General features: G+C 40.5%; 1 protein-coding gene across 1 annotated transcript; it reads left to right on the top strand.

The window, feature by feature from the left end:
• The first annotated feature begins 251 nt into the window (after positions 1–251).
• LOC111953933 (V-set and transmembrane domain-containing protein 2A) lies at positions 252–27,698 on the top strand. The gene is made up of 5 exons (XM_023973416.2): positions 252–538; positions 1,690–1,859; positions 24,413–24,463; positions 24,748–25,078; positions 27,534–27,698. Exons 1-5 carry the CDS (start codon positions 460–462, stop codon positions 27,608–27,610), a joined length of 708 nt encoding a protein of 235 aa, XP_023829184.1. The 5' UTR covers positions 252–459; the 3' UTR covers positions 27,611–27,698.

Here is a 27,698-nt window from a genome sequence, read left to right as displayed (position 1 = left end):
AATAATTTCCAATCTATAATGTTTAATATCTTTACGTTTATTTACATTTGAAAGGAATGTGAACAACGGGGTTTACAGAGGTGTAAAGAGGTGTGTAGACTTACAAACATATCCGAAGAGTCTAGCTCTACTTGTCGCTAGAGCACCAGGCACGCAATCAGCACGCAATAGGGGAGCTGGACACTGACGTTGCATCAACAGCCACGTACGGAGAGCTGGGAACAGAGGCTATTCTTTTACATACTTCACAACACCTTGTGCAGAGCGCGCAGTCGTCAGTCTCTCTCCGCAAAGCCCGTGGCAGCGCATATAAAGAACTTCAGGAGCCTTGCTATAGTTCCAGCATGTTACATATTCGGCATTTTGTATCCAAGCATATCCGCATGGCAACAGTTTAATTTGCTGAGCAGTTTTGGAAGATCGTTTTTTCCTCGGCTGATGTGACATTATCCCTTTGGAATGATGTGGACCTCTCATGACTCTATTGGATTTGTTTTCCTGTCCAGTTTATGTATCCAATTTGGATTCTCCTTTGAAGGTAAATTGAAACATATCGTCATAAAACAAGTATATACATTCTTACCTCTCTGGGCTTGTTCTAGGTAAAAACAACCTATAGGTCACATTTGAGTGCGTATAACTTCAGCATTAAAGCTGCAGAGTGCAGACATTAAATAATAGTTATTACGATTGAAACACGTAACGAATGCAACATTCATTATGCTTGGCTATAAAATAAATGCAGAAAAATTAGCTTACCTAGCATTCACCTAACGTTGCCTAAATGAACAAAACGCAACTGTTGATTGCTTATAAAATGGCATCTAGGTATGATTTAGTATTTATTGTAGTTAATGTCTTTGTATAACTTTGTAGAGTCACAGAGCGCGACATGCATTTAAAGTAACGGATATTCAGAAACAGGGTTGGAAAGCAGAGCTCCATTGACAGTTACTCTGTTGACATACCAGTGAGATTCTTGATCTGTCCCTCAGTGGTTTCTGTCTACCTTTGGATCTCATCAAACGAAATATGATACATTTGCACGTCTGCCACTGTCTCTGTAAAGATAATCTGTGTCCCTTGCAAATACTTTTTAAGCGCAGTGAGTCTTGCAGGGGAAAACTGTAGGCTACAGTGAGAGTTATTGTGATGTTCAGAGTGTTTTCATCGATTAAACCAGTGTAACATTTGTCAACACTTCAATATGTATTCAACATATATGCACTATAGGCTATATACTATAACGTTACTGGTCTTATTTTCATTACACTGTGCGCATGAATTTGAATTATAGTTATTGGAGAGTGAATCTGGCAAATATCTGATCATGTTTAATCACTTATTTTTTTCATATGTCAATGTTTGAGAAGGGTATTTTATATGTTAGGAGGCATCCCTTTATTATAATGATGTGATACCCATCGCAGTGACATTTTAGACGCATAGTGGAGCCCCGCCATTTCCCGAGGATTTCGTTCACTATTACGATTACCTACAATTTAATTCTACTGCCATTTGTTGAAAGAATAAGACACATGTATGCCGTACACTATCACAATTTTTTACGTTTTCATATCATAAGTTTGTTAGAAATAGGCTATAGTTGCGGAGAGAAAGGCCTCCATTTCAATAGCCCTACGACCATGGACGCACAGTAATTATACTGACGGTTTCCCTCTCTTTCAGGAAAGTTTACGGATATCCCCTCCAATCTAACAGTTAAAGAAGGTCAAAACATTGAAATGGCGTGCGCCTTCCAGAGTGGAACCGCATCAGTTTACTTGGAGATTCAGTGGTGGTTCATTAGAGCGCCAGAAGAACCGAGCAACAGCGAGGAGGAGGATGATGACGAAGAAGTACGTATGGATTTCACTTGCTTCAAATACCTGTTTAAATGTTGAGGACTTTCTTTACAATATGACGCCATGCCCCTTCACATTGCAATCACATGCCTGCATAGTTGCGCAGTTTCGCCGAAGCCCATTAGGCACAGACAACTCCGTGAATTCTAGCATGATTGGCTTATCATTACCAAGAATAGCATAGTTCCCATAGCCTACATGAAATGTATTATCTGTGATTCTGTCTACCTGTATTTGACTTGGAACTGATTTGGTGTTTTTATCCACTTTTTAAATCCCTATATTATCCTGTAAGACTTACTGTAATAACCTTTGACAACAGATTGCCATAACATGCCGTGGTAAAATAATACTGGTCTGTATCATCTCAGCCTGTCTTTACCAAGTGTATTTAACATTAAGTCAACATGTACGTTTCCCAGGAACCCAGGGCTAATTTAAGTGACTTGGAAATGTAATCTGGAGTATGTATAAGGCCATACGACCACAGTTAAGTGCATTTATGGTCATTTATGATTGCAGGACCCTCAGAGTCAGCATAAAGCTTCAGTGACACATTCTTGCAAATTGACTCATTATATACAGTAAGCCTGAACAGTGTACTTTCTGAGACCCTACTCGACTGGCATTTGTAATGTATTGCTACATTGGATAGCTACCTATGACAGCTTCTCCTTGTGAATAATGATCAGTTACTTTGTATCTGCTTCTTATTATGCTCCCTCTATTCAGATGTCTGGTACATTTTAGGGGAGTTTGGCAGTTTGTCATCACTGACATCAAACAGGGGAATGTTTCCTTTGATAAATGCTCATCTTCCTCGCAGTGAAACCACAATGCATAGAGAGAGCCTGTTCTTGGATATCCACATGGCTTTAAAACAGTTATTACTGCTCCTTTGTTGTCACCCATCATGCCCGCATTGCCAAGGCTTTGATCCATTCGGTTCATCACTCTTAGATGTTGGCTGAAGGAGCTATCGACGCACACCACGGCTTTGTAGCTCATATTATCCAATTCTTTTCATGGCATCTGTTTGAAATGACAAGCAGTGGTTATCTCTTGCAAGGAATGAGTTTCAACAAAAAACATGCTAAGGAGGCATAAAGGAGAACTATAAAAGATGCCATAGAAAACAGTAGAGCTGAGAAAATGAATGAATGTGGAATATGATTTGAAGTCAAACAGACATGCACATATAGACTACAGCGTCCAGTTTAGGACAAAAACATAACAATTGAAACACACTTCATGGGTGGGCACATTGAGTATATCAAAGTGGCATCACAATGTCCGTTCTCTAGCTCTGTGAGCTATAGTCCCAATGATACTATCATGTGCAGTGGTTGATGGTGCTCTGAGCTCTCTGCTTTTCCTTGTTTGACTGGGCTAAGATGGTGGTCTATCCCGCTACTCTGATGTTGAAGAGGGGATTCATCTCCTCAAGTCTGGATCTATCGCTATCCGGTTAATCCACAGGTCCACTGTTTGCTATCAAATCAATTTATGGAGTAAATCTTTACAATCCTGTTCGCCGGTAATTCTATTTGGTGTGGGATTAGGGGTAGCTATAAGCAAACGAAAATGGGATTTCCCTTCAAGGTAACAGGTGTGTCTTCCTAGGTTGTTGAAAAGCCTAAAACCATTGATTGACATTGTGTGCCACAGCCTCTCTCAACGAGATAAGATACGTCTCTCTTTTCTTCTCCGTTAAAGAGGAAGTGTGGTCCAAAGCCTGTGATCTTGTGGTAACACACCCGCTGCAACCACATATGCCTCCCTACTGGAGACCAGGGTTTAATCCCTGTGTCTACTTCTAACCTGTCTCAATAAAATATGAGTCTGAAAGTTGAAGTGTGAAAGTCACAGTAGTACAGAACGTCAGGCTTGGATCAAGGTATAGCAGGTCTTTGTATTCCAAGAATTGTACTATGAATAATTCTGGAATGGCATGATACTGAGAGAATGAGTTTAGACCATTGCAATGTTTAATGAGAGCACATATTTCCTGTTTCAGAAGGAAGCATAAAATCCATAGCTGTACTCAAGCCTCTGGACCTTAGGCTACTATCTCCTTCACTGGCCCTCGCTACTACTGCCCCGAGAGCCTTGTACCCTGTCTGGCCAAGATAATAACATTCAGAGTCAATACAATGCAGAGGCTCCCATCGACCCCAGTCTCATTAAGAGACAGACACACCACTTTAATAGATGGAAGGTTTTCGGGATCACATGATCAAGATGTGGGTGGCGGGGAACAGGTAGTACAGTAGATTAGGTCCTGCTTACCATCTATTTGTCTTTTTCCCTGCTACTTCACCCTTATTACAGTGTGTCAATAACATTACGGATTTCTCATTTGGAATGACTCAATTATTGGACCATGAGTGACTTTAGTTGGAGTCAATTAATTTGAAGGGAAGGGTGATAAAGAGATGGGTGAGAAAAAAACATACAGAACACGTGAGACAATAAGGATGCAAAGGCTCCTGGGAAATAACAAACGCCACATGCAATTTGAAGGGTCTGGCTGAGTATTATAATTATTGGACCAATCAGACAATGATGGGAGGCCATTGCAGGTCATCATAGCAAAATGGCTTCTAGAAGATGAATAAAAACAGAGGCATACATTACCAAATGGCTATCAGCACCGAGTTCTATTAGATACTTATCCTCATGGCTAGTGTGGTCCCAATGGGTGTAAGAAAGTTAGTAGTAATTTGAACAGAGCCATCTGTATGCATCCCATCTGCGGTATCGAGTCCATTGTCACTGACAGCAGCTGAACCAACACAAGGTTCTTCTGGGCTAGTTAATTGATGATTTTAATTGAATAATTTTGACTAATTCCTTTGTTAAATATGTTTAATAATACAGGTCGCCGTTTTGCTTTACAAGTTTTCTCATTTTTGTTGTGTGTATGTAGTTCTTCACTTCAATCCTTTGATGATACTAGCTACCTGAAACACAAATACGGCATGGAGAATCTCCGGAGTAATCTCCTTACTCTGCAAGCTTTAAGAACAAAAACTTGTTATAAATCATTATGACAAGGACCAGCACTAACGAAGGGACATCCCTTTCAAATACTGTGCTGCAAATCTTGTACTATAATAATTGTCTCTCAGTGCTTTTTGTCAACATCACACATTTTCAGCTTTCACTAGGCAGCCTTGGGGGCCACTGAGGTGGCCACAGTAACTAACTAGTGTGACACAGTCAAAGAGTGTGAGGATGTCTCCAGTGTAAAACTGCCATGTGTTAGGTCAGATTAGTTAGACCACCTGGAGGGGAAATTCACGCAGGAGATGGATCGGAGCCACTGGGCAAGTTAGAGGATGTAACAGCAATCTTGTCTTCAACATCCTTCAGAGAATTCCCTGCAGGAACTCAGTGGTTGTCACGCCCTGACCTTAGAGAGTCTTTTTATTCTCTATTTTGGTTAGGTCAGGGTGTGACTAGGGTGGGTACTCTAGTTTGTGTATTTCTATGTTGGCCTGGTATGGTTCCCAATCAGAGGCAGCTGTATATCGTTGTCTCTGATTGGGGATCATATTTAGGCAGCCTTTTTCCACCTGTTGTGTGTGGGATCTTGATTTTGTATTGTAGCTTTTTAGCCCTACAAAGCTGTACGTTTCATTTGTTACTCTTTCTTGTTTTGTGCCGGTTATCATAAATAAAAATGATCAACCTACCCCACGCTGCATCTTGGTTCGACCATCCTTCCAACAAAGATCGTTACAGTGGTGATATCAGTGGATAGGGTTATTGAGTGCAATATCCAATGGTTGCATGACTCTGACCAGTGTCCATTTATTTATTTATTTATTTGTCAAAAGACACCAAACAGAAGTGAATTGTAGGAAGGAATATGACTAACAGGCTTGCAGAGCAGCACAGAGTGGGATGTCTCCTGGCTTTATGACCATATTTGGTCAGAAAGGAGAAAGACAATTCTCCATGCATGAGGTACATCTGACTAAACATAAGCTTGAGAAGAGGCTTTGTCTGGCATGCACTGCCAGCAGCTTCCTCCAATTCAATTTACTGGATCAGAACAGAACCAGTTTTCTTTGAAGACATCGGGCATAGTGGCTGGACTCACAATTAGAGAATGACTAGCATTTGATCTCGTCCACCAAGTCAACGGGAGACGAAAGAAAGGTGAAAGATCGGCTGAAGGTTTATTCATGTGTGTGCATGCTGTGTTTGCATGTGTGTTTGCGTGTGTGCACTCATAGGTGACCGACTGATGTTGTTGAGTCAAGGTATGAATAGTTGGAGCTGGCATGACAAGTGTCCCAACATGGCAAACATCACTAGAACAAACATAGTTCAAGGACAACACAAAAACCTCTTTCTTTAGAGTTCCAGATATGTTTTCTCTGACAAAGACAGAAACCCTGCAGTATGTGGCATTCTGCTTGTGACCCCTATGACCGTTAGAAACAGCAGCGACACTCAAGCGATATTTCTACCCAGATCCAGATTGTCTGCAGTCATAAAAAGCACAGGGAGGAAAGGGCTTATATGTATCGCGGAGGGACAGGAAATTAAACATGGACTTGGATGATTGGAGGCCCAGGATGCTCAGTTCCAGGGAAGGATTACAGGGAGAAGGCAGAGATGGAGGTGTGAATGTTATATAGGATCCAGAACTGCAGTGCGACAGCATCACAATGAGAATCAGCTCCTATATTTCCTAAGGTGCTGTTGATTGTTGAGAAGCGAGGAGATGTGTTTTTGTCCACTGCATAGGTCAATATTAAAGCATGTATCATACTTGAAGATTCTTCTGATATGATGTACTGTATGTTATGTAATACTTTCATATGGATTTGAGATGTCAATCAGAAGTCTCCTTCAATAGGACAAATACATTTGCATATGTTCTATCCGCAAGGGCAAACGCTTGACAAATAGTTTACACATTTTCAACTGCTGGTCTATGAAACTATTTCTTATTATTGTTCTGATGTCATGATATGTGTGCATAGACCTTAACATTGTTAACCATACATTATACCTAATAACTTATGCATTAAACACACACCAAACTAAGTTAGGACATACAAATATTTCTGGTGTAATATATTTAAAGTCTTTTGGAGCACTTCTAAGAATGATTTTGAATTGAATTATGTAAATTACACACTGTGCACTATATTACAACTGTTTCCTCATATCCACTTGAGGAAAGTGTTGTTGGCACATTACCTAAATGTATTTGTTACTTCATGCCGCGTGGAAAATCATAATGGATTAGCCCATTATTCTAATTACATTATTGGGGAAGGTATTCATCATGAGCCTGTCTAGGAGATCTAAAATAACGTTAATAAGGTTTGAGTGGGTGGGTCTGAGGCTGGAGTGAAGAGTTAAGTAGGGGTAAGGGCCCCTCAGAGTGCTGATCTAGGATCAGTTTGGCCTTTTAGATCACAATGAGTCTGATTACATGGACAGGGGGCGGACCTAATTCTAGATCAGCACTTCTACTTTGAGATGCTTCATGAATATGGGCCCAGCATGTCTCCCTATTAAGAGACTGTAGTGTAGTGGCATCTCCACTTCAAGGTGTGACCCACTGTGGTCCGGTGTTATCAACCTGACTGCTCCCCTACTGTAATAGGATAAATTAAGAGCCCATTGTGGAGCTTTCGCGGATGAATCTCATGGACGTCTGGTGCGAGTGTCAAATAGATGAGTGTCCGCACATAAAAGTGGCTGATTAGATTAAACGTGGCAAATCCCCTTGATGTGTAGGATGACATTGACCATGGCACTGTGCTAGCCTCCCTCTGCAACACTCCCAGATCTCTCTCTCTCTCTACTCTCTCTCTCTCAGTCTCACCGCCCTATCAGCTTCAAATGAACCCAGAGGGAGGGAGGTGGGGAGGGAGGGAGGGAGGGAGAGAGAAAGAGAGAGAGGCAGATAGGGGAGCAAGGGAGAGAGAGAGAGAGGCTCCTATATTCTGGGATAATGGAGCTGTCACACTGTTTTGATTCAGGGCATTGATTCCGTCTTTAATTGCTTATGGCTTCCACTGGATAGTGGTTTTGGGGATATCACAGTAATGTATGGTCGTGCAGAACAGTTATGGCACTGATCACACCGGGATATGTACTCGTATGTGCCAATAATCCTCGTATCAGTTGTGCCCTCGATTGTCTGAGCAAAAGGCCATTTCCTGACATGATAGACTTTGTTGAATGAAAAAGAGAATTGTCTGTGCCTTGTTATTGTTTATGAGTCACACCTGTACAGCCATAACTCTAAATGGACAGGGCACAAGGCAAAAGCTGAAAATAACAGCCATTATCGTCTGGATCATTGTATCCTTTGTGATGAATGGGAAACGTCCAAGAGTATAGACACTTAGCTGGGCTTGGACTGGAAGGTTACACAGGTCATAGCTCAACCCACATCCCCTCTGACACGCCAAAGTCCCTGCACTTTGACTGACTCACACCAGACTGTACTGTGCTGCTATGCACCTGTAACCACGCTGCCAACCAGTCTCTGATGGTAAATGGATTCAGAAACCACCTGGACGAAACAGCAGTTAGCCGTTATGAGCTTCTTTCTTAACAATTTGGAGATGAGTGAGCAACAACAGTTTCGAATTAAGCCCCTAATTAGGACTCCCAGCGAAGGTTTATTTACTGACAGATTATAAAAATGTCCACTTCTACGACCAAGAAGACATCCCGCCACTTTTGATATTAAGCATTTCAAGTTGGGATGCACGATATATCGATGAACATATTGGATGTCTAGTTTAACGCCGATGTGCAAAACCGATGTCAAAGCTGACGTGCATACCTATATAACGTAGGTACATGATGCAATGACGCCACGTAAAATATTGCACTACACGGGCAACACAGAATTCTTAACTTAGCCCACAATGTCTGCTATGTGGATCGAGCAGTCAACAAGTCGAGCAGTCATTTGAAAGAGTAAGAACATTTCAGCGAGACAACTCGAAGGCAAAATCCATTAAAGCCAAGATAATGGAATTCATTGTCTTTGACAATCAACCATTCTCTGTCATGGGTGATGTTGGCTTTCGCCAACTGGTCGAGCACCGATGCACACTACTAAGTGCGCTACTTTTCAGATGTTGCCCGGCCGGAGTTACACAGTAATAGCGTCACTGCTATTAGCTTCATACATATTACAGAACGCCGTTTGGGTCTTTGCGTGTCAAAAAAGATACAGTGCACTGTCAAAGCTGTACAAAAAAGTCTGCAAGCATGCAAACATCAGCCACGAACAATGTCTTTTCAATACCGCGTTGGCATCATTTGTTCGACCGCAACTTCTGGGATAGCTAGCTTTAGCTTAGTACCTAGCTAGCGCCAACACAACCAGCATGAAAACAATGACCAGTAGAAACTGCAGTCATTTTCATTATTCTTAGCAATGATTTAGGAATCATTGTGAGTAAGTATTAGCTAGGTAGCCACTTGTTGTTCACCTATTGAAATTGAACTTCAGTTCATGAAAATAAATAGCTGGCCAGCTACTTAACCCTGTTGCCCAAAACTAAAGTTATAAGCAGCCAGCTAGCTTTAACTGGCTAGTGAAGCTCGACCGGACCGGGTTATGTGCTGTGAATCTAGCCACAAAGGATTAGTTACAATAGTGGAATTTGCGGTTTGCCTTAAAAATTAAAGTATGTCATTGACAGTGATGCAAATGAATACAAATAGTAGAATTATGCCATACTTTTATTTTGAAGGCAACCGCAAAGTCCACTGTTGTGGCTAATTCTTATTGTGGCTAGCTTCACATAGATGGGTCCGACCACCATTAATCAAATAAGAACTGTCTTATAAATGTGGGTTATTTTAGATGATGATAGCTAGCTAACTATAGCTACTGAAACAGATGTCGTTTTGCTATGTTTTTGGGGAAGAACATTGTTTGCATCCATGAGCTAGCTAACTTTTTTTTATGACCAGCACTGTAGGTGTGCGAGACAACTTCACCAGCATCATAGCATACGTATCGATAGATCGTTGTGACATGAAATACGAGTGATAGTGTAATCAATGTGTAATAACTACGTAAAAAATGTATGAATGCGTTAAATTATTATGTGACGTGCAGTCACATTCAGGTCCTGATTGGTCAACAAGCTTAATTGACACGTCAAATAGTGTTATTTGACACGTCAAATAGTGTTAAATAATATATTTTTGGACACGCAAAGACCCAAACGGCGTTCCATATAAATCCTGGTTGAGAATGAAACGACTGAACAAATGAACAACGAAACAGCAAGTAAGTGAAATAAATAGGTTTTGATTGATGTTTTACTGGTAATGGGGAATGCATAAATGCCCCAAAAATAGATTTTTTGTCAGTGTGGTGTGTGTGTAACCTTTACTTAACTAGGCAAGTCAGTTAAGAACAAATTCTTGTTTACAATGACGGCCTACCCCGGCGAAACCTGGACGACGCTGGGCCCCCCTATCGGACTCCCAATCACGGCCAGATGTGAAGCAGCCTGGATTCGAACCAGGGACTGTAGTGATGCCTCTTGCACTGAGATGCAGTGCCTTAGACCGCTGCATCCATGTGTTAACTATTTAACTGTACTAGAATGGTTAAAAGGCTGCTTAAATTTGAAGTATCGGTTATCGGTATCGGGTTTTTTTGGACAAGGAAAATATCGGATTTTGGTATCGGCCAAAAATGTCATATTGGTGCATCACTAATTTCAAGGGTACGCCTCCTCGTTTTTTGACACAAATTTTAAGTCTGACAGAGAAAAAGGCAAAGCAATCATTCAGCAGAAAAAGCAGAAAGTGAAAAGTATCTGTAAATTTGTATCAGTCTTGGAAAGCTGTTGTGTTTTTCTTCGCTCCACAGACCTACACTGTAAAAATAAAAAATATATACAGTACCAGTCAAAAGTTTGGACACACCTACTCATTCCAGGGTTTTTCTTTATTTGAACTATTTTCTACAATGTATAATAATAGTGAAGACATCAAAACTATGAAATAAAACATATGGAATCATGTAGTAACCAAAAAAGTGTTAAACAAATCAAAATATATGTTATATTTGAGATTCTTCAAATTAGCCACCCTTTACCTTGATGACAGCTTTGCACACTCTTGGCATTCTCTCAACCAGCTTCATGAGGTAGTCACCTGGAATACATTTAAATTAACAGGTGTGCCTTGTTAAAGTTAAATATAAAACTGGCTCTCATGAGGACCGCCACAGGAAAGGAAGACCCAGAGTTACCTCTGCTGCAGAGGATAAGTTCATTAGAGTTACCAGCCTCAGAAATTGCAGCCCAAATAAATGCTTCACAGAGTTCAAGTTAAACGAGACATCTCAACATCAACTGTTCAGAGGAGACTGCATGAATCAGGCCTTCATGGACGAATTGCTGCAAAGAAACAACTACTAAAGGACACCAATAAGAATAAAAGACTTGCTTGGGCCAAGAAACACGAGCAATGGACATTAGACCGGTGTAATCTGTCCTTTGGTCTGATGAGTCCAAATTTTTGATTTTTGGTTCCAACCGCCGTGTCTTTGTGAGACGCAGAGTAGGTGAACGAATGTTCTCTGCAAGTGTGGTTCCCACTGTGAAGCATGGAGGAGGGGGTGTGATGGTGTGGGGGGCTTTGCTGGTGGGACTGTCAGTGATTTATTTAGAATTCAAGGCACACTTCACAAGCATTGCTACCACAGCATTCTTCAGCAATACCCCATCCCATCTGGTTTGCGCTTAGTGGGACTCATTTGTTTTTCAACAGGACTATGACCAAACACACTTCCAGGCTGTCTAAGAGCTATTTGACCAAGAAGGAGAGTGATGGAGTGCTACGTCACATGGTTTGGGATGAGTTGGACCACAGAGTGAAGGAAAAGCAGCTAACCAGTGCTCAGCATATGTGGGAACTCCTTCAACTGTTGGACAAGCATTCCAGGTGAAGCTGGTTGAGAGAATGCCAAGAGTGTGCAAAGCTGTCAAATATATTTTGATTTGTTTAACACTTGTTTGGTTACTACGTGATTCCATATGTGTTATTTCATAGTTTTTATGTCTTCACTACTAATCTACAATGTAGAAAATTGTAAAAAATAAAGAAAAACTCTTGAATGAGTAGGTGTGTCCAAACGTTTGACTGGTACTGTATGTTGATTCAAAATACTGTACAATTGTAAAGCATGCAGCTGTGATAGGATTGTGAGTTTGCGCAACAAAATGTTCCCCACACAAACTTTTGATTGTGTGTGCCCAACAACTTTTTTTCTTTGCAATCTCACAAACATATTGTAGCTGGTTGCCTTTAAATTGTACGTTGAACCAACATTTATTTTTACAGTGTACACAGAAACCAATACTGTATCTGTACACAGTTTGGGTTTTCTTAGCTGTTTGAAATTCAAGGTCAATGTCTACTTTGGATAAATAATCTTGGGATTCCTTGCTCTCAGGTGGGAGAAGAGAGAAACCATTTTCAGTGAGTGAAATAAGTCATTTCAATCAATGTGTCAATCATGGAGCAGACCGGATATCTATTTGAGGGGGAGAGGTATCAATCACCCATGCGTGCCAGCTACCAGGAGTGTTAAGCGTTACTGCTCTGTGGTGCCTCAACACCCTCATGTTGACCTATGGTGACAGGTTATATCATGTGGTTGTGTAACGCATGTTAACACATTCTATATGTGGATATACCCCACTGTTAGGTTGGCTTTACATAAAACAAAGCAGTGAAAGTGGTATGATACAATATGTGTTATTGGCATCGTTGAGGGAAATGTGTGTATTTGTTTCCAGCTGGAATCTCTTTAATTTGATTCTATTCAGAATGATTGTATCAATCCCCTCAAAGGGAGTTTGATAATGATTCATCAAAATGACTGATATCAGTCCATGTTACTATACTTTAGTAATTAGTGCACTATTATTATATTGGAGTGCTTGTTTCTCATCATTGTTAAGGCTCTGATATTTTTGGATTTTTGAGGCAACATTTAACCTAAGCCTGCATTGTAGTCTCACTGTTATTGTATTTTATTTTATTTTTTTTGAGGTATGTGATGCCCATTTATATGTTGCATCATATGAGGCCTACTGTATCAACTTCAAAGCATGGATGGATTCCCCCCAAGAATTCTAGATTCTCTCTCTCTCTCTCTCTCTCTCTCTCTCTCTCTCTCTCTCTCTCTCTCTCTTTCTCTCTCTCTCTCTCTCTCTCTTCGTCTCTTCAACTTTCTGTTGCCTAAAAAGGGTCTTTTGCATTTAGAATCAAAGAATCCAGTGAAGCACAGCTTTTCAATAATGCAGTACATTCAGTACCTTCCCTTGGTATGCCAATTGCAAGGAAAACATGGCTTTACCTTTAAACCCTTAAGCAAGTGTAAATAATATTGATTTGAAGTATTCAGGTATTATTGCGTTTGAGGAATTTCATATTACATTTACATTTAAGTCATTTAGCAGACGCTCTTATCCAGAGCGACTTACAAGTTGGTGCATTCACCTTATGATGTCCAGTGGAACAACCACTTTACAATAGTGCATCTAACTCTAAGGGGGGGGGGGGGGGGTTTAGAGGATTACTTTATCCTATCCTAGGTATTCCTTAAAGAGGTGGGGTTTCAGGTGTCTCCGGAAGGTGGTGATTGATTCCGCTGACCTGGCGTCGTGGGGGAGTTTGTTCCACCATTGGGGTGCAGAGCAGCGAACAGTTTTTGACTGGGCTGAGCGGGAAGCTGTACTTCCTCAGAGGTAGGGAGGCGAGCAGGCCAGAGGTGGATGAACGCAGTGCTCTTGTTTGGGTGTAGGGCCTGATCAGAGCCTGAAGGTACGGAGGTGCCGTTCCTCACAGCTCCGTAGGCAAGCACCATGGTCTTGTAGCGGATGCGAGCTTCAACTGGAAGCCAGTGGAGAGAGCGGAGGAGCGGGGTGACGTGAGAGAACTTGGGAAGGTTGAACACAAGACGGGCTGCGGCGTTCTGGATGAGTTGTAGGGGTTTAATCGCACAGGCAGGGAGCCTAGCCAACAGCGAGTTGCAGTAATCCAGACGGGAGATGAAAGTGCCTGGATTAGGACCTGCGCCGCTTCCTGTGTGAGGCAGGGTCGTACTCTGCGAATGTTGTAGAGCATGAACCTACAGGAACGGGTCACCGCCTTGATGTTGGTTGAGAACGACAGGGTGTTGTCCAGGATCACGCCAAGGTTTCTTAGCGCTCTGGGAGGAGGACACAATGGAGTTGTCAACCGTGATGGCAAGATCATGGAACGGGCAGTCCTTCCCCGGGAGGAAGAGCAGCTCCGTCTTGCCGAGGTTCAGCTTGAGGTGGTGATCCGTCATCCACACTGATATGTCTGCCAGACATGCAGAGATGCGATTCGCCACCTGGTTATCAGAAGGGGGAAAGGAGAAGATTAATTGTGTGTCGTCTGCATAGCAATGATAGGAGAGACCATGTGAGGATATGACAGAGCCAAGTGACTTGGTGATAGCGAGAATAAGGTTTGAGGTGTAATAGCGAGAATAGGAGAGGGCCTAGAACAGAGCCCTGGGGGACACCAGTGGTGAGAGCACGTGGTGCGGAGACAGATTCTCGCCACGCCACCTGGTAGGAGCGACCTGTCAGGTAGGACGCAATCCAAGCGTGGGCCGCGCCGGAGATGCCCAACTCGGAGAGGGTGGAGAGGAGGATCATATGTGCCAATGCCACATAAATACGAGTCATTTCTCAAGGTCATGGGTCAATACTTTGCTAAATACTTTGATTGGTCAATGAACAGGTCGTGTGTACTGTACTACCAATCACAGTGTATGATGTACACAACTGTACAAGTTAAGAAGAGACCGGTAATTATAAAAACAAAAAGCTGTAGATATTATGCTATCTCAAGATCTGTAATCCGTCAGTGATTTTGACTTAAATACCTCAATATGTTTTTAATGGTTGATTGATGTGCCAATTAACTTCCATCAAATTGGATAATAGCTTATAGTGTTATTAGACTGTGCATATTAAAGTTAGCTTCATAATTACAGTGATTATTCAACATGAATGTGAATAATGTATTTTAAAACTTTTTTGTTATAAAATATACTGAGGGTCTTTCCATGCCACTTCTTGCCCAGACGTATTAACAACATCAATACCAGTGAAGATATCTATATAGAAAGTGTAGCAGCAGCTTTCCTTCAACATCTATCCATAGAAATCCGGAGGTAGTCTATAAGTTATTTTGTAAGATGTTGTTCTTCCTTGAACTATGTATGTTTGAGATCCCAAATGCTCAGTTTCATCTCCTGTCTTTTTCTCCACTGTGAGTCATAACACACAGCCTCTGCCAATTCTGAAAAGCCAATGCTTTACTTTAACATATTTCTTGAAACTTAATCTTGTGTCCTGTTTCTACACCGGGAGCATCTCAAGGGCTGAGTAGGAGTGTTGTTTCATCCACAAGACTTTTTCCTTTTTTTAATGTTCATTTCATTGAATGCCTTCTAAACAGCACTGAAATGCAGACATTATTACTTTACACTATTTGCAGAGTGATTTATCTCAAACTCTTTTTACAGTTCCTCTGAGAAGGTGATGATAAATTATGCAGATTTAGTGCAAACAGCACAACAATGCAATCGTGAGCTACATGTACAGTATTCCCAGTGGTGGGAAAAGTACCCAAATGACATACTTGAGTAAAAGTAAAGATACCTTAAAAGAAAATGACTCAAGTAAAAATGAAAGTCACCCAGTAAAATATTACTTGAGTAAAAGTCTAAAAGTATTTGGTTTTAAATATACTTAAGTATCTAAAGTAAATGTAATCGCTAAAATATACTAAAGTATCAAAATTACAAGTATAAATCATTTCAAATTCCTTATATGAAGCAGACAGCACGATTTCCTTGTTTTTATTCATTTACGAACATAATTTACAAACGAAGCAATTGTGTTTAGTGAGTCTGCCAGATCAGAGGCAGTAGGGATGACCAGGGATGTTCTCTTGATAAGCGTGTGAATTAGACAATTTTCCTGTCTTGCTAAGCATAAAAAAATGTAACGAGTAAGAGTGGAGTAAAAGTTGTCAAAAATATAAATAGGATACTCCCCAAAAATACTTAAATGGTACTTTAAAGTATTTTTACTTAATGTACTTTACACCACTGAGTATTCCAAACTTGTTTTGTCCCGTCTATTTAAAATATTTGCTATTATTAACACCTTTGCACATTTGGAAGGCTGTTTAGATGACTGAATCTGAATCCTACACTCTCTCTCATATCGGGAGATGCTGCTGTGAAACTATTTTACATGTAATTACCATTGCAGCACCTGACACTTGACCAATTGCAGTGGAGCCTTTGCTGCTCTTTTCATGTGAGAAGAACTCAATAACATGATTTCAGTGACTATAATTAACATTAACAACAGATCTTGGGCCATAACGTCTTGAGCGCCTACTCAAGAGTCAGTGAGGTTCGTAATTAGTGAGCACTTACAAGGCTGCATGGTGTTTTATGTACTCCAACTTAACACACTCTAACGTTATTATCGGGCACTTGATGTTATCACAGAGGACTTGTTTAAAGGTTCAGAGATTTTGTAAATAAAGTTCACTTGTAGTTCCCAAAACACATGTTAAAAACGGCACACTGGAAAATAGTGTCCATATCAGGACAGCCTCAGACAATTAATCAATATTGACCGTTGTCTTTCTCAGTGTGCGTGTTTTTTTTTTTTTTACATGTGTTTTGGACATGTGTGATGTTACTAACCAGGAACTTAAAGAAAACGCATTGCTGTGCACAGGGCTTCTACTTTTTGAATCAAATCAAAGTTTACAGGATGAATATGTATGAACTTTCCAATTTGTAAGTCGCTCTGGATAAGAGCGTCAGCTAAATGACTTAAATGTAAATGTAAATGTATTTGTCACGTGCACATGAAACAGTGAAACGCTTGCTTGCAAGCTTACTTCAGTCATGGTATGCCTTAGTGCCAATTTTTCAACTGATTGAAAATAGCTGCTAATTAACCTTTGCCTGTTGGCTGTAGTCAAATGACCAAATCACCTTCTAGTGGCCTTATGGGTGAAACATTATTAAACATTTTAATAATTTCATAATTAATAAACATATATTTTTTGGAAATCCGGAGTTTCTATGTCAAACGTTTTGTTATATTTCAGTCTTCTGTGATATATATAAAGTGTAATAGTGGGATGCACACTCAAAATAATTGAATACATTTCAACTCCATATCTAACATTGTACAGGTGTCTTATTTTATTTAAGCCCATAACCATGTGTGTGATGTGTATACTTTTGTTTCAAAGTAGATTTGTTTAAGACTACTAATAAACACTCTGTGTGACCCTGATTTAGCTCACTGCAGTAAAAGGTTTTAAAGATCGAATCCACATTTGGGGAAACAGCACCATTTTCACCCAGCGCATTTGTTATCGTCTTTGAATTGTTGATGTAATGGAGGAGAAATGGAGGAGAGGAGCACAGTAATCCCCCATTGTGACATATTTCATTACGCCCTACGGCATCTTCATCTCGTCCCGCTACTGGACGGAGAGCATAGGGTTTCACAATACAAAATGGAGGAGCATAGTATCCTGTCAGAAATCACATTTATTTTGGAAGATTGAAAAACATGACCTTTATTTAAGACAGGAGAAACATTGTTTCAGGTGATAATAAAACATGTTTCGTTTAGTTACTTTTTCCTCAACTTTCCTCAAGTCAAGCTAGTTTACAGAGCAACTAGCTATCTAGATAGCTAAAATGTAGGATAGGTTGAAGATACTGTAGCTAGTGACCTCCACCCAATAGTTATCATTAAAAAAAAGTGTCATTACCATCACAATAAAATATAACGGGAGGCAACAGTGAAAATATAATTGGCTTAACAGCCAATGTGTATTATTTAACATTAGGCTACTAAAATAGTACTCACTTATAGGAATGCGTAATTGTCCCATACGGCCATTGCCGAAAACCACATATTATTTTCTTGCTCTGTGGTTTGGTAACTTCCTGTTATATTGACGGACTCTGGCTCAGTTGTTTTGCAACTGAGCCTTCAACCGCAAGGGGGCGCTGCGATACCATTCCGTTGTGGACGGTCCCCATTGAAATGAATGACATCAGGCGTAACGCAACGGACTGCTTAGATGTAATGTGAATGGGGCTTAAGTGTAGTAAAAGAAAACGCAGTACACATTCTGCTATTCTATCTCGAGTGCAAGGGGAAAAGAACAGTGTTAGTTGTTTGTAGTAACTAGTTTGTTGTTGTAATATCCAAAACTGACGTGGCAGTTCCACCAATTAGAGACTCAAGTGTTACCGAAAGTGAATCTACATCCAAGTTGATCGTCTTTCATTTGGTTGTTGGCTTGGGCAGGCTCTAGTAACGCTATCGTATCGTATTGCTCCTCAATTCCTCCGACAGTGAGGAGGGAATAGCTTGTTGAGCTCAAGGGGCTTAGGCCAGAAGGATGAGAGGGCGAGTCTAGTTGTTTATTTATTTATATGTGTAGTACAATGTACAACCAAAATATATCAAAAGTGAGAAGTGGTGCGTTGCAACAGTAGTCTGTAGTCCCCGTGCAACATCTGTAGTCCCCGTGCAGGTGAACATAAAAACATGAAAACATTATATACGAAAGGACAACATACCTAATGTACATCAGCCATTTAAAAGCATAAAGGACATAGAGACATGTTTCAACACGTTGTTGCTGCTGATCTTATGACCTGATTTGTTTTTAAATCAAGGCTGCCTCTGATTAAATGTAACACAAAGGCCTATAGATAATAACATGAGGATCATAACAGAAATAATGAAATAAGCCAGACAATCGTAATGATGAGTGGAAGTGCAGTAGGTCTATACAGAATTTCAACGTAGATAATACCATTTGGTTGCAGGGACCTGGGCGGCCCCTTGCTTTTTACACAGTAATTGTGGGACTCATTTTACAAGAAGTCAATTTCAGTTTGCATGAGAAATAGCAGTGTGTCACAGTGGAGGGTTTTTGTAATAAAGAGACAAGAGATTGAAATTGAGATACTCCAAACTGCTGAGAGTGTGTCGAGCTCAGAAGGCAGCCAGGCGTCGAAAATGAAATATAAATGAGAAAGCAATGGCTCTTTTGTTTCTTATTGTCACTTTAAACTTTTGCATCAATGTCAAAAGACATTCAGTCAATCTAAAGAACGCTTGTAAATTAAACAGAACACATTCGCAGGCGAAGGGGTATCATTATTGATGAAAATGGGCATTCTAAGACTACAAGTCTATTTCCCATTTGAAAAACCAAGCTGTTCAGTTCCTCTCAAGCTACAGATAGGCTTACGCTTGTGTACATTTGTATAGATTTCTCTCATTATGAAATCAGCACATTTCCGTGACAGTTAAGTGTCTGATGACACACAACGGCAGTCTGCAAGTGGCCTATAAATGTCTATTACACTTCATGATAAATGTCTGGATTCTGAAATAATATCTGAAATTCATTATTTCACAATTAAGTAAATTGCATTTGTTTGTACAAGGCTAAATGACTAATGGAGTTCGACAGTTAAATGCCCAGCATTTTTATGGTTCGCAAAGCCACTGTAAACTCACCAGACCCAATTGGGATAAAGCACCCCATAAACCTGTGATCCAGAACTGAACTGGAGAGACAGGCTAGGCATACTCCAATCTCTTTCTGCTGGATCTATTCTTTGGTTATTGAAGGGTAGATGAATGTCAAGAGTATTTAACATTCTATGTCCACTTTAAGAAATACATGATGTCTGAATACAGAGGGAAACCATGTAGGCAGATGTGAATGGATGTCTTTCTTTTAAGAAGATGATCTAGCCCAGGTGACATATATTGTTTAATCAGGGCGCAGTTTGTAAAGAAAAATATTGAGATAGATGACTTTGGTGAAATCCATGGGCAAAAGCCCCACCAATTGCCTTCACATCACCACAGTATTAATTTCATCACCAAAAATAGTGGCAAAAATATTCACCAAGCACCTATTTTTCAGTGACACAATTCTCACGAGACTATAACTGACTAAATAGACCCAGAAAAAAAACTATAACTAAACTTAAATTATTTTTCAGTTCACTAAAACAAGTCGAGACGAAATTGTCTCTAATCAGACTACTAAGTGGACTGGACAAGAGTTTTTGGAAAGATTGAGAGCTATTCAGTGATGAGCACAATTAATATTAGCAGCACAGATGTTCTGTGTAGGAGTGGGAAGGATGTGCCACAATCGGCGCACACAGCCTATCCTACATCAACTCATGAGCTGCGGGGGAGCAAGCGATGAGTGTGTGCAGACAGGCTCCACTCTGGCTCCGCCTCTGATCATACACATTGCACAGGGGACTCTCTTGCTTCCCCGTAGCTAACCAGTCAGCACCAGCCTTCTAGTTAGATACCTTTTTCCTGGTTAAGAAACACAAGCTGTTTTAAGAAATTAAAAACAATAGCAGAATTAAGTTTAACAGTAATACAACGATCTAGCTATGTTTTTCGCTCCCTTGAGTATAGAAACGTTTTGTAATTTGTAGTCTCGCTCATCCCTACTGAATTTCATAGCCAGGCTCTGTAGCGAACGTACTAGCCAAGTCTCCCACAGCTTGATTCTAGCCATTACCGTTCAAAATATATGTTTTTTTCTCTATGTTATTTTTCTTTCTATCGTGCATTGGCGGGCCGCATTTTACATTCATTAAGCATAACGCGGGCTGTTCTAAAAGTATGCTACTTGCGGACCGGAGTGTTAACCATATCAAACACCTGAAACAGATTTTTCTGCAATCTCAAGATATAATGCTTATGCTTAATTCTATGTAAAAAATATTGTTACTTTTCCCGCATATCTAAGCATACATCTTGAACTGCCTGTATCCTGACTGGTGGTAATTTTTTTTTAAGAAACTAAATATGCTTCTCAGCATCTTTGCTCAAATCTAAGTAAACTATTGAAAGGAATGTGAGTCTTATTTGATACATTTAGTAATTGCTTGCTTTTCTAAAGTCTTTATCCTACTCTGTTTATCTTATATCCTATTGCCTAGTCACCTTACCCATATACATATAGTACCTACCTCCATCACTCCAGTATCCCTGCACACTGTAAATATGGTATTGAAACTGACCCTGTATATACAGTAGTATGCTTACTTACTTATTGTGTTCTTCATATTTCTTCTTATTTCTTGTGTGTTTCTTCTAGTATTACAATGTTATTGATTATTGCAATGTTGAGTTTTTATTTTGCAAGAAAGGCAATTCACTGTACATTCAAACTTGAAACTAACAACCTTGCCAGCAGGCATGCCAGCTAAGATAGTTAGACAAGCTAGCTACTCTTGATTGATAGCCTGAAATGGCTTCTTGGTAGCTAGGTATGACATTGGGAAATTGGGAACCTATCTGGACTAGCTAAAGCCAACTTCAACTTTATTATTTTTAACAGGACAAATCTGATGGGGAACATGCCCCTGTGCCCCCTCTGTCTTTAGGCTACACCTTGTTCAGTCATGTTACCTCATTAGCTGGTTATAGCTAACAACCTGGGGCACGTTCAGCAGGACACAACATTTTGGAACGTTCAGATAGATGTAGAACAAACATGCCTCTCTGGCAAATAGAATAAAAAATAACGTAGGTTCTATTCATGGAATTTCTATCAGAAACGTTTTGCAACTGAACGTTGCCCTGGTAACATAACCAGTAGTCTATGGATAGAAAAATGTTTATTGACTAAATCCCTCTTGCCACTACACTATATCCGACTGGGTAACTTTATATTGAGTTAATGTGGACCCTAGTGACTTAGACTTGAGCACTTGGACCAGGACTTGAGCACGGGGACTCGGACTTCAACCATAGGGACTCGTGACTCAACCATTGGTAACTCGGACTTGGACTCGGATTGAAGCATGGAGGACTTTGGACTCGATTTGGACTCAAGGTTTAGTGACTCGACTACATCACTGGGCAAAACAGTCATCAGCCCCGTTCTACTTTTGGACATAAATGTGGCCGGGGTGTCTGTGGAACGGTGATAACAATTGTGATTGTGCTTCTCTCTCTCTCTCTCTCTCTCTCTCTCTGCACTTGTGTGAGTCTGTTTGTTTTGTATGTAATATGCAGTATCTATGTAGGCTGAATTCAGAATTTACATGGCCAGATAATTTTTATATATTCTTATATAGGTTTGTCATACTTTTACTGTTGGGAAGAGAATAGGATGTTATGCCAAAAAATATGTTGGTAGGGCAAGGCTATGTATGTTTGTGCACATGGAAGTCAGTGATTTATGTTTACTAGTAGGTTAATGAGGCAATACAAATGTGATGTGAATAAATGTGGAAGGGCATTTAGTTGACTAAAATGGCCAACTGTTCTCATCATTTTGACAATAACTAGACTAAATCATTATTCAAATGACAAAAATGTGACTTAATGATATTTTTAGTCAAAATGACTGATTAGAATTACATCTAAAAAAGAGTGGCAAAATGACCACTGCACCACATTCAACTTTGTCTTGGCAATTCAAAAGAGAATGGTCTGTCTGAGATGGTGAGGGTAAAATGTTAACTTTTGTGCCTTTTGTGTCTGACATCTGTGAAGATTGATGACGGCAGAAAAAGAACAAACAGTCAATCTGTCTGTTATTAGCATTGATCCGAATTGGAAAAATGTATTATATTGTAAGTATTGGCTTCTCTGAAGTAATGATGTACTTGACACAAAACACTCTCGTTCCGGTTTTCTTAAGTAGCTCCTGTACTTTTCCAGCCTTATTTTAAGTCTCCTGTGGAGCCGACAGCTTTTATCCCCTCTGTAGCTGTTTCTTTCATGGACTGGTTTAAAAGAGGCTCTGCTGTTAACAGACTTTCCCAGGAATAAGTCCATTTGAAATTCAATGCCTATTCCATGATATAGGCTTTGGGCTGAGTGTTTGCTATAGTGCCAGAATACTGCCACCAGAGCAAGCACATGGGCACATTTTACATTTTTAGCAGACACTCTTATCCAGAGAAATTGTGGTCAATTGCCTTGCTCAAGGGAACACCAACAGATTTTGAATCTAGTCAGCTTGGGGATTCAAACCAGCAACCTTTCGGTTACTGGCCCAGCACTCTTAACCTCTAGACTACCTGCTGCTCAACCTAAAGCTGGGTCACTTTTTGATGGCTTTGTGTTTTAACTTCTTTGAGAGTTTCTTATTTGAACGTTTGTTTTGGGTAAAGCCTCCAGACAGTTAATTATGTTTCATAAGACTATAGAGAGAACATTTTTAAAGATGATGATGATTTATAATTATTGCTTGTTCAGTGCCATTTATGAGGAAAAATGTGTCAATTGTCAATTTGTCAAAGAGTATAATCATTCTGTTTTCGAACTGCTTCCTTTTACTGAATATCACTTTATTTTATTGATTCTTTTCACAAAGCTTTTCATTCATTCTAAATGTACAGAATGGGGAAGAATATGGGATTTCATTTTCTTTCAATTTAGTCGATCTTTCGTTCAATTGGAATGTTTTTGCTCCTTCCATCTGGGATAAACTGTTTATTGATGTAGCTATCAATCATTTATAGCCATCGATGAATGATGCTGCATTTACACCTGAAATGTACTTTTGAGGAATGCCAGAGGCTTTTTGACTATTTTTGCTTCAGTGACTGTGAAGACTAGACTGGTATAAAAATATAACTATTCTATAATTTTTTTACAGTGCCACACTCTTACATGCTGACCAGACCGCTGGTGCATGTGCATCCACATGCGCCATCGCGCGCATGTTGCTTTTGTCCACCAACACCAGACGCGATCAGGACACGCAGGTTGAAATATCAAAACAAACTTTGAACCAACTATATTAATTTGGGGACACGTCGAAAAGCATTAAACATTTATGGCAATTTAGCTAGCTAGCTTGCTGTTGGTAGCTAATTTGTCCTGGGAAATAAACATTGGATTGTTATTTTACCTGAAATGCACAAGGTCATCTACTCCGACAATTAATCCACAAATAAAATGGTAAACCGAGTTTGTTTCTAGTAATCTCTCCTCCTTCAGGATTCATCTTCTTTGGACTTTATATGGCGGTTGGCAACCAACTTTAAGGTGCATTACCACTACCGACTGGAGTGTGGACCTCAGTCCATCTTCCAATCACCCACATGGGTATATGCTCCTAAAAACCAATGAGGAGATGGCACGTGGGTATATCTTCCGGGACTTGCAGCACATCAAGCGTCACAAATAGAATCAAGTTCTATTTTAGCGCCTGGCTTCACAGACGCTCATTGGCGTGCGCAAGCAGTGTGGGTGCAATGATTGAATAACATGTATGTATTTATTTTGCCACCCTCGCGCACACAACGCGAGCAGTGTGGTCAGCATGTTAGAGTCTCGTAATGCATTGATGTCTCCTTTTCAAATGTATCTTCAGCTTTTTTAAGTGTATTTTTATTTTCTCCGTTTTCTTAGATGGAAATGATACCAGAGCCTGATCCAGACGATGAAGGGACTAAAATAAGTGTAAGTTATTGTATGTACAGAGTTTTTACAGTGTCCATACTAGGGCAACATCACATTTCCTAATATGGACACCATAAGTATGGACACATAAAACCATCACCATTACAACTATTTCGCTACACCTGCATTAACATCTGCTGAACAGGTGTATGTGACCCAAAAAATTTGTTTGATGTTTCTAATGTTGTGTCAATACATGGTTGTTTGTACTGAACCACTAGTCATGTGGATGGGATGTAGTTGCTCCTGCATCGTTCATTGAACATCTCTTTATCTCCCTACAGACGGTGAAGGTACAGGGAAACGACATCTCCCACAAACTGCAGATCTCCCGGGTGGGGAAGAGTGACGAGGGCCTGTATGAGTGCAGAGTCACCAACGCCAACTATGGAGAGCTGCTGGAGTACAAGGTCCAGGCCTACCTGAAGGTGAACAGCACCCGGCCCCGCATCAGACCGGTCAAGAAGACATCCCCCCTGTCCCACCTGACAGCAGATAAGAAGCCCCGCAAGACAGGCTCCACAGCAGCACAAGACGGCATGAGTGCCGACCAGAGGGTCCGCTCTACCTCCAGCTCTCAGACTTCATCAGCCAAGACAGTCAAACACAGTTCAGGTGAGATAACGGCGCCAGAGATTCTGCTTTGGTTTTTCATATAATTTATTTTTCCTTCAGTAGGGTAAATCATCAGCCAATCCATCTAACTATTTGTATCTTTTTTTCTGTCTTTTATTCTGCCTGTATGTCAGTTTGTCTGTCTGCTTGTCCATCTGCATGTTTCTTGTCTGTCTGCCTTCAGTCTGCTGTCCGCTTGTCAGTTTGTTCCACTTTAAAGCAATTCCCCCATGTAGTTAATCAAAAAGACACTGAAGGACACTGTAGCGAGTGAATATTACAATTGAATGTGGAAATACAGCAGAAATAAACCCCCAGACTGCAGTTTGTGATTATGAGGCAGAGGCGCACCAAGTTATGCTGACAACCATGTGGCGCTGAATGCTCTGTGCGGTGTATGACACTGATAAATGTTCCTCTATTGCTCCCCCTGCGGTCTTACCTTTACTGAGCACTGTTATGACTGGAGGACAGTTACATTGCTGCAAATGCAGGTTTTTGGTCGATGAACAACAATTGTCAAACAATTGGATGAAATTAGACCTGTGAGAGTAAAACGATTTTCCACATTGCCTTACCTGTAAACGATGGCAACTGTTAGCCGAGTAGGAATTAAGTGCATGGTGGTTTGCCTGCATTGCGTTCCTGTGCAGAGAAGACCAATGTGTCAGGTCTAGTTACCTCACAGTCTGCATATATTGGTTTTGGCACTGTTGGTTTTTCAACGCTTTGGGTCACTGAAATGAAATACAACAAATGTCCCAGAAGTGATATGTACTGTACCAAAAGGCCTTCAACTTTGTTTAAACTGTGTGGCAAGTCGCCAACCAGTTCTGGAAAATAACTGCTTTCATACCATCTTCCCAAAGTGCTCCTGCAACTTCCAACACAGAAGAAGGAATAACCCTGTCCTATCAGACATGGCTGAGTGGTGAACGACACTGAGAACAGGGAGAATTTGTGAAACACGGGTGTATGACATCGAACCTAGCTACTGTACATTCAGATGTCACGAAATCCCAGCTGGGATTTGCTACACAAGTCAGACTGTGTTATCACATTTTTTTTCAGTAGCCCACCACTAGCTCCATCATGTAGGCAGATAGATGGCGCCAGGCCAGCTCTCTCCCTATGGCAGCGGCATATGCCTGGGTGACACACCCACCCTCAGCAGGGAGGTCACTCTACCTTATATTTCAAATCTGTATTCCATTAGACAAAATAAGGAGTAAACTGGAGACTCAGGCTGTATACTATTGGTGGTGGATCAGGTGACTTTACTCTGTGCAATGTAAAGCGATTTGAGTCAGTACTTGCACAGCAACAGTACTTGGTTTGGTATTTAGTAGTGTAGTACTCATGTTGTAACCTAAATATTTAGTTTGTTTGTGGCAAATGATAGGTTTTGTAAAAAGTGTTTCCTGTGACATTACTTTTTCAGTATTTATCGAAGAATTGCATTTAAGCTATATTCAGGGGTTTGAGTATGTTTTAAGGTGGGGCTCTCATGGATGGTGTGAGAGATTCACTGCAGGTCATCAGAGCTGTGTCTATCGGCATGTAAACCTAGTCCAGCCTCCCAGGCTGCGAGCTGATTCATTATTCTCCATGCAGAGGATATTTTGGCCTAGCGTTATTGCTGCTCCTCTGTGGCAATACTGTTCACTTGATCACCCCGGGCCAAATGAAATCTGGCAGGGAGGAACAGCGGGTTACAGGCCTCCGTCTTTTTCCTCCTCCCGATATTGAGCTTGGCCGAACCATAGTGTCCCCAGACAATTCTCCTCTTAGAACATTGCTGTGCTTGGTCTGACGGAAAAATCCAGTAAATGTCACCATGATTTAGGGAATATTTCATTTTCCATTTCCTTAATGCTGCCTTTGTTTCGTAGGATTATATTTTTTTTGTGCCTCTTTTTCAGTCCCGGGCAGGTACCAGAAAAAGTTCATTAGGGAATCTGGTTTCTTTTGATTCTTTTAGACCTTAAATTCTATTTTAGCTTGTGTGTTACAGGGAGATTAAACAGAAGAAAATCTTGCGTCAATATACAGTAGAGTATTGCCATTCAGAATATCTCCTTATCTCTCCCTACTGTACTATACGTTCTGTATCATTATCCTTTGGACAGAAATGCATCGATGCCTTTTTCCTGTGGTCTTGATCTTATCAATTCAAGGACAATGTCCCTGAGAAGCAAATGAACCAAATGCGCATAAGACTGCCAGGCTTTTCAGTATCATACAGTTGTCAGACGGTGATGCTCAAACATATATATAATGCTTTTTTTTGTATTCCATATGCATATTTCATTTAAGAATAAGATCATTCCATAGGTGCACAATGTATAAAATGTTTCAGACTAGTGCCATGATAGCTTTTGCACATATTTCTCCGCAGCAGTACGTGTTAAAGATAAGAACTGTATATGTCCTGACTGTATGCCTTCATTCACAGGTACTAGGATAGCTACAAGCTACGGACTTGCCATCCTGATTCTTGGCGTTGGCTTTATGAGGGATACCTTGCTATAGTTTCAAGAACTGACTCTTCCTCCCAGTATCACTATGTATGGCCTATTATTACCACCAAGCAGACAGCACAGTTGGCCCTTTTTTTCCC

This window comes from Salvelinus sp. IW2-2015, linkage group LG27 (genome assembly GCF_002910315.2).
Source record: "Salvelinus sp. IW2-2015 linkage group LG27, ASM291031v2, whole genome shotgun sequence".
Taxonomy (NCBI): Eukaryota; Metazoa; Chordata; class Actinopteri; order Salmoniformes; family Salmonidae; genus Salvelinus; species Salvelinus sp. IW2-2015.
The sequence above is the reverse complement of the archived record's forward strand: the minus strand, read 5'-3'. Positions and strand labels throughout refer to the sequence as shown.

What these genes read in the sequence shown, in the direction of transcription:
- LOC111953933 (XM_023973416.2), top strand. Translation starts at nt 460, where the DNA reads ATGATGTGGACCTCTCATGACTCTATTGGATTTGTTTTCCTGTCCAGT. An exon ending in AGGAGGATGATGACGAAGAA is followed by an intron (nt 1,860 to 24,412) that starts GTACGTATGGAT and finishes CCGTTTTCTTAG; the next exon opens with ATGGAAATGATACCAGAGCC. An exon ending in ATGAAGGGACTAAAATAAGT is followed by an intron (nt 24,464 to 24,747) that starts GTAAGTTATTGT and finishes ATCTCCCTACAG; the next exon opens with ACGGTGAAGGTACAGGGAAA.